The 12,138-nt window shown below is 46.7% G+C and overlaps 1 protein-coding gene across 1 annotated transcript; it reads left to right on the top strand.

The window, feature by feature from the left end:
- Nucleotides 1-436: 436 nt before the first annotated feature.
- Nucleotides 437-6,913, top strand: LOC121995200 (F-box protein FBW2-like). Its single transcript, XM_042549005.1, has 5 exons — nt 437-502; nt 898-1,241; nt 1,930-2,135; nt 6,578-6,668; nt 6,769-6,913. Exons 1-5 carry the CDS (start codon nt 437-439, stop codon nt 6,911-6,913), a joined length of 852 nt encoding a protein of 283 aa, XP_042404939.1.
- Nucleotides 6,914-12,138: the final 5,225 nt, after the last annotated feature.

Below are 12,138 nucleotides of genomic sequence, written 5' to 3'. Positions count from 1 at the left end.
CGGCGACCTGCGACGACGTCGTGGAGGCTGACCACGTCCCAGCGAGCTGAACACCCATCTCCTCTCGACGTCTCCTCCGCCTCTGTGCTTTCAATGAAGTCAAACCTTACCTTTTCGTGACTGAAAACGTAGGCCTCCTCTCACCCTACCCGCCCATGGAAAGTGTTCATCAAGAACAATACTAAAACCGGACACTATCGCACGGTCTGGCACCAAGGAGATCTGGTGAACAATTTGGGCACTATCGCACGGTCTGGCACCAAGGAAAAATCTGTAGCGAGGCAAGAGCAGCAGCCCCGTGCACTTCCTTCACCGAAAGGAGTGAGCTTTGGTCGTGGATGCCTTCCTATCTCTGTCCTCAACCCTACTTGTGAAAAAGATCATCTTTGGCTGATCTCGCGCCTGGTGAGTTGTATTGGTAGTTCCTAGATAATTAATGGGTAACTGCTGGGTCAGAGGGAAGACATCCGTCTACGAGGAGTGTCATCCAGTTCGAAGTCAGGTGGGTCTCCTCTTTTTTAACTCCAGTGATTTGGTTGTCTCTGAGAGTTGGATTTTTGTTTCTTATACTTATTTTTTAGTAACTAAAGCTGTGATATTTGGCACTTCATTTAACTCTGAGGAGCTCAATTCGACCTAAACTCTTTGCTTTCCCCGCCGTTAATAGGGCAGTTCCCTTCCTTGGTCGCCCGAGATTCCACTACGGAGGTGTTACTTGTTAGGCTCCATTTCAATGTCTCCGTGGATCTGTTAGTTGACTTCTTCATTTGTCTTATTTGTTTATAATTTTCCTGGATTTTTGTTTCTGGCTCCTAATTTCCTGTGAATCTACCTTCATCTCATTTTGCAAACTCCTGGATTTTTTCATTTCGTTGGTTGATATGGTTGCTCGAACAGGAATGTAGGTTGATTCCTCTCAGCGGCGGCGGCGACATGGCTGAAGGGAGTGATGCGAGGGCGTGGGAGGAGCTGATCCCCGATGCCCTGGGCCTCATCTTCCGCAACCTCCCTCCCCAAGAGATCCTCACCGTTATTCCTAGGGTCTGCAAATCGTGGTCGCGGGTAGTGTTGGGCCCCTACTGTTGGCAGGAAATCGACATCGACGAGTGGAGCCAGCACTGCAAGCCAGAGCAACTCGATAAAATGCTTCACATGCTCATAGATCGCAGCTGTGGCTCCTTCCGCAGGCTCAGTGTTTCCGGCCTCCATACTGAGTCCATGTTCACCTTAATTGCAGACCAGTATGTAGATCTCATCTCATCTCATTCAAGCTGATTAATACCCTTGAATTTAATAGCTTGCATCTGCTTAATGCATGGAGATAGCTTCGTTAAATGATGACTTAATTAGTATGCCTGTCGCTATCACTCTCAATTATACAAATTGTTGATAAACAAACCAAGCTCGTGGTACAAAATGACAAAAGTTCTCATGAAGTTGTGCTTTATCTGGAGTCTTCCCTGTATCACCATGCAGAGTAACAGGGAGACGAACTGTTGGTAACAGTCGCCAGTGAAAATAGTGATTTTGCCATTGAGTTTCTGGTCGCCTTCGTTTTGGAAATTTCATCTTTTTAATGAAGGTCTATTTTAGATTTGTCTTTGCCAACTACATACATCATGGTACCTTCCTGTAGGAGTAACAACTAGAGGTGCAAAGGATAATCCACTTTTTATGCTTCCCTCGTACTGATTTTTTTTTTTTTTAAGTTTGTTGATAAATTCCTCTCGCCAATTACCACACTGTAACTTACCATTCTAGATGACATCTCTCTGGTAAATTTGTTCTTTGTTTGTTTGGAGGATAACACATTCATTCCTTGTTAGTAGGTCAATTTGAGTTTGGTGAGAACTTAGCCCTCTAAAAGATTTGGGTGAACTTTTGTTTCGATGACTGATCGTCACTATTGCTGTTATTCTATCTGTCTAGTGTTGGTTCCCTTCAGAGGTTGGAGCTTCCAAGAAGTGAAATGAACGATGCCATTGTCAAACTTGTTGCACCAAGATTGTGCAATTTGACTTACTTGGATGTCAGCTACTGCTCAAAGATAGGTGCTTGTGCGATCGAAGCGTTTGGATCTCTCTCTTTCCGATCCCGATCACTACGCCCTCATCGCTTCCGATTCCTTCGTCAAGGTAAAAGCATCGCACTCTCGGTTCCTGCTTTAATCTCTTTTAGTCTTGATTTTGATCATTTACTTGCATTGAAATCATTAAACTATTCATTAATTATCGATCTGCTGTAGTAATGCTGGTGAACTTGATGAAGGACTTGCTTTTATGAGGTCTTGTTAAGTGATGAAACCTTCTACATTGCTTTAAATACAAGCAGTTGGTTGATTATCCAATTAGTGCCCTGTAATTTGTATACGGTTCATTAGTACCACAATGATTATGCGAGCATAAAAATGAAACAATAACATATTTTCCAACTTGTCCAGTAATTTTTCATTCTTTAATTTGTTGGATACAAGTTCAATTGTTAATTAACTTCCATAATAGGGGAACAAATGGCCATCTTTTGGATTTGCAACTCTGTTCGACGTCAGCTATCATATTACTAAACTTTCATTTTGATAATGCCAAGGCGCAAAACTTCCAGATTGCTAGTTTTTTGTTTTCTCTCTATATATTTTTTTCATGGATCATGAGTTACCTTGGACATTTTTGGTCCAGAAGCTTTTCAACAATCACGATTATTCTATTTCCAAACACTTGTATGCTTTAGTTGTAGTTAAGCTTCTGTTTTCTGTGCCTAAACGCTGTAAGAGGCTTCTCCGCCTTAAGGAGTTTTTGAGCTTAATTTTCCTTGGATTAACAACTACATCGGTTGTAACCAAGTAAACATCTGGTGCCTCGTCTTTTCTTTTATGCTTTTATTTATCTGCTTAATTCATTTTACAAGTGTTAGCTTAATCGTTCGAGAAAGGGTTGTTTTTTTTTAATTGACAGGTTATTTACCAACCCTTCTAGCCGGCCCAACGGTCCTACAAGTGGTATCAGAGCCGAGACGCCTCAGAAGGACTAACTGCCGTCTGAAGCAACAATCGCCGGAGCTAACGACTACCCACCAGCATTCGAGGGGGAGCTTTCTTCACGGAAGCAACAAATGAAGGTATTTCTTAACTCTGATATTGGTATCTCTCTAATAATGAAAACAGGTTATGAAGCACCGAAAGACACGAACGGAGAGAAAATCGGCATACGCCTCTGGAACGAGAAGCAACGTGAAGAGTCCATGGCAGAGTTTCACATTCTAAGCGCAATACCAACTAAAGATTTCGACAGAGTCGGAGAGTACAAAAGCGCGAAAGAACTTTGGAAAAAGTTCTTAATGCTCTATGAAGAACCGGTTGAAGTTGTCTCCTCAATAGACATCGAGCCGTCATCAGAAGAATCCGAGATGGAAGAAATTACCAAGACAGCCCCAACAGCCGAAGTACATCCTGAGATCGATGAAGGGGGAGAATCTTCGGAAGAAATTAATTCAACATGGGGAGAACCAACGACCGACGAGGTAAGTAAGGTATGGCCTCTACCCTCTGAACAACTGGTTCAATTAATCAAATTACCTGAAAATTTTTGCGAACCAAAATTTGAATTATCGAAAGAACTTTTCGGATTAGAAAATCTTCGGTCGAATAATTGTTGCAAATTACAAAATATTTTTACGAAAGAATTATGCAACTTAGAAATATTATAGAAAACTTTTTCCGGATCTAAAATTTTTTTCGAATTACAAAATATTTTGACGAAAGATTCTTGCGAATCACAAAGTATTTTTTCAAAAACTTTTTCCGGATCTAAAGATTTTGAATTACAAATTACTTTACTGAAAAAGTTTTGTGAATTAGAAATTGATTCATCAAACAAAATTTTCAGATTAAGAAATCTATTATTAATAGATTCCTGCAAACTATTATTGTTAAAAAATTCTTGCAAATTACAAAATATTCCTTCAAACGAATTTTGCACATTGCCGAAAGAATTTTTTATATTGTCGAAAAATTTTATCAAGTTAAAATCTATGCCATCTGAATATTTCTGTAAAATTGAAATTCAAAAAATAATAAAAATTAACATGATTTCTGCATGTATAATCTTTGTGGCGTTAAATCTAAAAAAGATTGATTTAAGAAATTATGATAAGTTAAAACGGAAATTTAAAACTTTCTGATAAATAGAATTAAGAACTAAATAAATAAATAAATGCATAGAAATTTTTTAAATGTTTAAATTTTCTTGCATAAAAGTCTTTTGGGCTTAGAAAGTTTTTTTTTAACTTAGAAACTTTTCAAAAAGCTATTGATGACTTAGAAATATTTTAACAGATAACTTTTCAAAATTTTCTAAGTCTTTAAACCCTTAGAATTTTAAATCCCATTTTATTGTGATCAAAGGGGGAGAAGAAGAACTATAAGTCTAGGGGGAGGTAGAGAAAATTGAAAATTAAAATTTTCTGTTGAAATTTAATTTTTTCTATCTTATTGACTTAATTATTGAAAATTAAAATTTTCTGTTGAAATTTAATTTTGTTCAATCTTATTGCACTTAATTGCAATATAAGTTAGTTTATGTTTTATGTCTATTTTTTTCCCTAGCTTAACTTGGGTTGATCACACCAAAAAGGGGGAGATTGTTGGAACCCCAAGGTTGGTTTTGGTGTGACCAACAAGTTAAGTTAGGTCCTATCTGTTTCTAACCTGATGTCTAAGTGTGCAGGAGCTTAGGAGCACAGGTACTCGAGCGGAAGACGCAGCTAGCGAGAAGGACGGCACGCGGTGCGTCCGAGGGACGAGGTGCTGCGGAAGAGTACACCGGCGGACGAGAAGGAAGTGTGTGCGGTGGTTGACGAGAAGCCGGAGCGAAAGATTGCTCGGGAGCAAGAGACGCAACCAACGAGACGGCACGGGGTGCGACCGAGGGACTAAGTCTGCGGATGAGTACTGGTGGACGAGAAGGGACACGCAGTAATTCCGAGGGACGAAGCCGAGGGAAGCACGCCGAGAAGACCGAAGATGGGTTGGTGAGCCCTATTCCGATGTCGAGATCACCCAAGTAAGCGGAGCCGAGAAAGACCCGGACCAGAGGCGAGCTGAACCGAGAAGAGATACGACCAAAAGTCAACTGGTTGACTTTTGCTTCGGACGCCGAACCGTCCGGGCGCCTGAGCGTCGGCGCCTGAACCTTCGCGCCTAAGTGACTTTTCACAGATCGAGCTTTGACTCGATCCAACCGCTGGGGATAAATTTTATCCTCCGTGCCCGGAACCTTCCAGGCGCCCCGACCAAGGCTATAAATATAGTCTTGGTCCAGAAGCTTTTCAACAATCACGATCATTCTATTTCCAAACACTTGTATGCTTTAGTTGTAGTTAAGCTTCTGTTTTTGTGCCTAAACGCTGTAAGAGGCTTCTCCGCCTTAAGGAGTTTTTAAGCTTAATCTTCCTTGGATTAACAACCACATCAGTTGTAACCAAGTAAACATCTGGTGCCTCGTCTTTTCTTTTATGTTTTTATTTATCTGCTTAATTCATTTTACAAGTGTTAGCTTAATCGTTCGAGGAAGGGTTGTTTGTTTTTAATTGACAGGTTATTTACCAACCCTTCTAGCCGGTCCAACGGTCCTACAGATCTCAGGTCCCTCAGCCCTCTCCTTGCTGCAGCCGATCGCGTGAGTTTTAAGCAGTTGCGCGTGCAATTTTCTTGCTTGATTGGAATCACCGTCGGTCAACCCCCCGGCGATCATTCCTATTTCACCCTGAGCGGCGTTGCTCCTATTTTCTTCCTCTCGAGCCGAGTGTCATCTCCGTTCAGCTTGTTCCCGAACATGACTTGGACTGCTCCGTCGTCGAGATTGATGGCGGCGTGGTTCGACTGCTGTCTTTTCGTCTTCCCTTTGCCTAGTTGATCGGTGCCTATATCTCCTATTGGGCGACGGTAATTGACAATACTACCTTCTTGGGGCCGACCTGCTAGCCAAGTATCAATCCCGTATATTGTGAGTCGTCGACTGATGGAAAGAGTAAAACATCGGCGTCCATATTTTACCCCGAGAGGTTTTTGGGCATCCGAACCCAATATACTGTACGACATGCATCCTAGGCTTGTGTTACGATTGAGTTCCTCCCGATCGGGGTCCTTTAGGAGGCTGATGGTTGCTTGGTTGACGCCGCTCATACGTTACCACTGGTTCAGCGTGTACCTCCTTTTTCCTGGCCGCGTGGGCTTCCTCTACATCAATGTATTCATTGGCCCTTTTTGTAGATGACCAAAGTCTTTTGGCGGCTTCCGGATGAGTGACTGGAAGAATTCTCCTTCAGTGAGTTCCTGCGTGAAAGCGATTACTAATACGTCCAAGGTGATTGCCAGGATTTCCATCGCTACCTGATTGAAGCGTTGGATATATATATACCCTTAAGGCCTCTCGTGACCCTTGCTTCAGTGATAACAGGTTCACGCTCGTCTTCTGATGGCGGCGACTAGTAGCAAAATGATGTAGGAAAGCCGCTTGGAAGTCTTTGAAGCTATGTATCGAGCCGTTCAACAAACGCTTGAACCAGTGTTGCGTTGATCCAGATAACGTGGTAAGGAAAACTCGGCATTTTACCCCGTCCATGTATTGGTGCAGCGTGACCGCGTTGTCAAATTTGGCCAAGTGGTCATCGAGGTTGGTTGTCCCATGATACTCCTCAATCGTCAATAGGGTATAGTGCTTCAACAGAGGTCATTTAGAATCTCTTCTGAAAATTATTGATTGACCTGTTCAGGCGAGTCGTCCTCCCAGGGCTTCCTTTTTCTTGTGTGTCGAACGGGGTGTCTCATCAGAGGATGATGCCTGATCTCTATCAGCCTGGCCCCTCTCTTCTGCCGGGGTCCAGAACAGCGCTCAACGCAAGGGGGACTAGTGCATGAGGTTCTTCCCCATAGGTGTCGATCGACCTCTTTCCATTCGGGTCTCGATTAGAAAGATGTTTCGTTCGGTCTTCTCATTCAGCCCAGTGACCTTTCGCGGAAGCTGTAGGCTCCTGTACTCTCCGTTCAGCCATCGCCTGTTGTTGTTGTTGCTCCAATATCTTTGCCACTTGAGCCTGTATTAATGCATTGAGATCCTCTCGTGCCAGCGTCATTGTGGTGAGTCATCCAGCGTCTTCCATCTTCTTGCTCGGATGAATGCTACGTTCCCACAGACGACGCCAAAATGATCCTGTCCGAGGGTGAGAAGCTAGATAGCCGGGGAGGTGGCAGTTCCGCTGACTGAATGAAGACCTTATTCTCTATAAAATAAAATCAAAACCAGGGAAGAGACCCTTGGTGTTGGTCCTCCGACGCTCAAGTCAGGAACAAAAACAGGAGAGGAAAATAATAAGTACTCAGGATAAAGTTTTTTCATGCATTTCATCATACCCGACATCTCCTTTTTATACCTGATCCGGCGGTAAGAATGGGGGATCCACTTCCTGAAGGGTCTCAGCTTGAGGACAGATGGAGGGCTGACTAAGCGGTTAATGGCCGCGCCGAGCAGCTGAGTAGGTCCGAGCGGAACCAAAGATAACCCAGCCAGGCTTGGGTTTCCGACGCCAAGGCAGGAGGATTGAATGGCCGAGCGGGGAGTCTGCCCGGCTGGAACCGAGGGGCCGAGCGGGTTGTCCGTTCAACCAGGATAAGGGCGAGGATACAAAGGTTAGCCGAGCGGCCTATTTGTTCGGCTCGAGATATGGGATGTCAGCAGAGGCATGTCTAATGATTATGCCGTACACAGAATTTCACGATAGAAGATCTTGCCGTCACATCATGGAGAGGTTGATACAGTAGCGGTATGGCCTCATGGATGCCCTTCTGACAGACCCATACCTGGGCATGGTCGAAAACAGGAGATTGCTTCGATTGGTGCGCCCAGGCTTCTTGGAGAGGTCTATATAAGGTCTCCATTTCTTCACCGGAGGTACGCGAGTCTTCATTCTGCAGCCACTTTCTTCATCCATTCCTCGCCTGACTTGAGCGTCGGAGGACCGTCGCCGGGACACCCCCCCCCCCCGGCTCGGTTTTGTTGCAGGTTCGCCGGAGCACTCGAGGATCCAGCAGGGAGCGCCACGTCCCCAGCATTCGTTGACCCCTGGTTCGGACAGGATCAATTTGGCGCCGTCTGTGGGAACGCACCTGTATCCGAAAGGGAACAATGGACGAGGCTGGACGACAACACACGGTGACGCTTTCGACGGAAGAACTCGACGCTCTGGTCGAGATGAGGGCCGCTAAACTTGTGGAGTTAAAACAAAAAGCATCAGCCGAGCGGCCTGAGCAACAAGGAACATCTGCATCGGGTGGCCGAGCGGACGCACCTCAAGCCACCGTTGCATTCCATCGGGCCTTATTCCGCACCCCCGAAGTCGGGCCAGCTCGGAGAGATAGAGGATCTTCTTCCAACGAAATGCCTAGGCGAGACGCCAGAAAGGGGAAAACCCCCCGAGCGGACTCATCTCCCGAGCGGATCAATCGCCAATTTTCGGAGGCTATTCTACGAGACCCTCTGCCTAAACATTACGCGCCCCCGGCGATCGGCGAGTACAATGGAACAACAGACCCGGATGATCATCTGGGTAAGTTCGATAACACAGCTACGCTCCATCAATATACAGATGGAGTAAAGTGCCGAGTCTTTCTTACAACTCTCTCGGGATCGGCTCAACGGTGGTTTCGGAGGCTGCCGGACGGATCCATCACTAGCTTCAAGGACTTCCGAACAGCCTTCCTCCACCACTTCGCCAGCAGTCGGCGTTATCAAAAGACAAGTGTTAGCTTGTTCGCCATCAAGCAAGAGCCGAGAGAATCGCTTCGAGCTTACATACAGCGATTCAACCAAGTGGCGATGGATATTCCAACGGCCACATCGGAGACGATGATGAATGCCTTCACGCAAGGCCTTGTGGACGGGGACTTCTTCCGGTCGCTCATCCGAAAGCCGCCCCAAGATTATGATCATATGTTGCACCGGGCCAATGAATATATCAACGTGGAGGAAGGGCAGGCAGCCAGGAAGAAAGAAACACCAACCGAACGAGCTCCTCCTGCCGAGCGGAGACCCTTGGTCGCTCATCAACCACCAAGAGGACCGAGGGCTGAAGCAATCCGATCCCCCCATGCCAGATCACACGTACAAGAGGTAGCTGCCGCTCTGCCCAAGCCAAAGAAGAGATGGACCCCTATGTTCTGCTCCTTCCACCGGACGGATACGCACAACACGAGGGATTGTCGAAGTCTTCCCTTCGTGGCTAATCCCGTCCCCAGGAGTGCCGAACGGCGGTCTCCTCCCATCGACAGGAGACAAAGGACCCATGAAGTCGATCGGACCCGCACCGAGAGGCGACATCAACAGACGCCCGATCGGCACCGATCTCCAAGACAGGAGAATCGACGGGCGTCCAGAGAACGGTCCCGACCGTCCGCTCGGGAAGAGGAGAATAGAAACAATATTGCCCGAGGTGAGATCAACGTTATTGCTGGTGGGCCGACCGGAGGAGACTCCAACCGAGCCAGAAAGGCGGGCGTCCGGCAGCTACAGATCCACGCAGTCGGGTGTAGCCAAGAGCGGGCAAGTGGACCGGAAATCACTTTCGGGCCCGGAGACTTAGAAGGAGTAGAAGTGCCCCACGACGACGCTCTGCTCATCAAAGCGGTAATAGCAAATTACACTATTCATCGCATATTTGTTGACACAGGGAGCTCGGTCAACATTATATTCAAGAAGGCGTTCGATCAGCTGCAAATTGATCGAGCCGATAACGCCGCTCTACGGGTTCACGGGTAACGAAGTGCAGCCGGTCGGACAAATACGGCTGGCTATCTCACTGGGAGAAGAGCCGCTCAGGAGGACGCGAACAGCAAACTTCGTGGTGGTGGACTCTCCCTCATCATATAACGTCATTTTGGGACGACCGGCGCTCAGCGAGTTCCGGGCGGTTGTCTCCACCTTCCACCAGAAGATCAAATTCCCCGTGGAGGATAGAGTAGGAGAAGCGCGTGGAGATCCGAGCAGAAGCCTGTTCCGCTCGGAAGGCGCCCCGGATCGAGGTGCACGCCATAACCGAGAAACCTCCTGCTTTAATTTACGATGAAAAGGAGGAAGTTCAGATCCATCCGACCCGATCGGAGAACACGACTTTTATTGCCTCTGATCTGGAGGAGGAGCAGAAGGAGGAGCTGATCCAATGCCTCCAACGAAATCATGATGTCTTCGTCTGGTCGACGATGAAATGTAGCATATTGCATCTTAGTTGGACGTCCGCAATCTAGAGTCCGATAGAAGGGAAAAGGGATTTCATCGAGCACCATGCTCATCTCCCGCAATAGAAAACTAAGATTCGCATATAGATGGCGTAAGAGGGTAAATGTAGTATTAGCCGGGCGGCAAGTGGAGAGTCTGTATTGATTTTCGGGACTTAAACAAAGCATGCCCCAAAGATTTTTATCCCCTGCCCCGGATAGATCAGCTGGTGGATTCTACAGCCGGCTGCGAATTAATTTGTATGCTTGACGCTTACCAAGGCTATCATCAAGTGTCGCTCGCCCGGGAAGATCAAGAAAAAGTAAGCTTCGTAACGGCCGACGACACATATTGCTACAATGTGATGCCGTTCGGATTGAAGAATGTCGGGGCCACTTATCAACGCTTGATGAATAAAGTATTCAGAGAGCAGATCGGGCGGAATCTGGAAGTTTATGTGGACAACATTCTTATCAAGTCCGCCCGAGCGGCCGATCTCTTCAAGGGCATGGAAGAAACCTTCCGAACGCTTCGCAAATATGGAGTCAAACTAAATCCCCAAAAGTGCCTGTTCGGAGCGAAAGGAGGGCGTTTCTTGGGATACATAGTGACCGAGCGGGGAATCGACAATCAGAAGGTGAAAGCTCGCAAGAGGAAGTAGTGGCAGTCTTGACAGGTCGGATAACTGCGCTGTCCAGATTCATCTCCAAAACCGCCGACCGAGCCTACCATTCTTCAAGATCCCAAGGCTACTAAGTTCCAGTGGGATGAAGAATGTGACCGAGCATTCAAGAATTGAAGACATATCTAAATTCTCTGCTGTACTTGCCAAGCCGATCGGGGTGAGTCACTTTATATGTATCTCGTCAACCGAACATGAGGCAACACTTGTGAGGGCGAGCGGCGAAGAGCAACCAGTGTATTTCTAAGCCACATTTTAAAAGATGCTGAATCTCACCGGGCTCGAGAAGTTGGCCTTTGCTTTGGTTCTAGCCGCTCGAGCCGACCATATTTCTTGGCTCACACCATCATCGTCCGGACAAACAGTCCACTAGGAAGAGTGTTGAATCGAAGCGTCCGGACGGCTCATCAAGTGGACGAGAACTAAGTGAATTTGACATCCAATACCAGCCCGATCGGCGATCAAGCGCAATCCTTGGCTGATTTTGTGACCGAAGTGCAGAAGCTCTGTGGAGAATATATGTGGATGAGTCTTCCACCTGGCTAGGGAGTGGGATTTGCTGCTCTCACCTCAAGAAGAAAAGATGCACCTATCCGTCCTGCGGACTACAAAGCCACCAACAATGAAGAGTATGAGGCTCTCATAGCCGGACCGCAGCAAGACGCATGTAGGAGCCGGGTGACCCTCTATTCGATTCACACTGGCCACAGAACTTTTGGCACCTTTGAAATCAATAGCGTTCGGCTTCTGAAGCCTTTGAAAAACTCAAAGCTACTTTCCGAGAGGTCCTTATTCAAAAGATTCCCCGAACGGAGAACCAGGTAGCCGATGACTTGGCCAAACTAGCAAGTTCTATAGTGCCGGTCACCATTCAGCAACCAATTGAAAAAGAACTGCTGGTAGCGCACGTCGACCGGATGGAAAGCCTCACGTTTCCAAGCGACTGGAGGACACCCATCATAGAGTTCCTCCACTCTGGAGCCACACCGGCCAATCGGGATGAAGCCCAGTTGCTCAGGAGGAGGGCCGGTCGGTTCACACTCATCGGTGATCAGCTCTACAAGAAGGCTTTCTCTCGTTCGGAAGATGCGGCATACATTCTCCAAGAAGTACATCAAGGATCGTGTGGAGGGCATCCGGGCGGACGATCATTAGCTAAGAAGATCCCGCTGGGGATACTTTTGGCCGACCTTA

Source organism: Zingiber officinale, chromosome 6A, assembly GCF_018446385.1.
Source record: "Zingiber officinale cultivar Zhangliang chromosome 6A, Zo_v1.1, whole genome shotgun sequence".
Lineage (NCBI taxonomy): Eukaryota > Viridiplantae > Streptophyta > Magnoliopsida > Zingiberales > Zingiberaceae > Zingiber > Zingiber officinale.
Note: the sequence above shows the minus strand (reverse complement) of the source record. Positions and strands in the feature narration are given on the sequence as shown.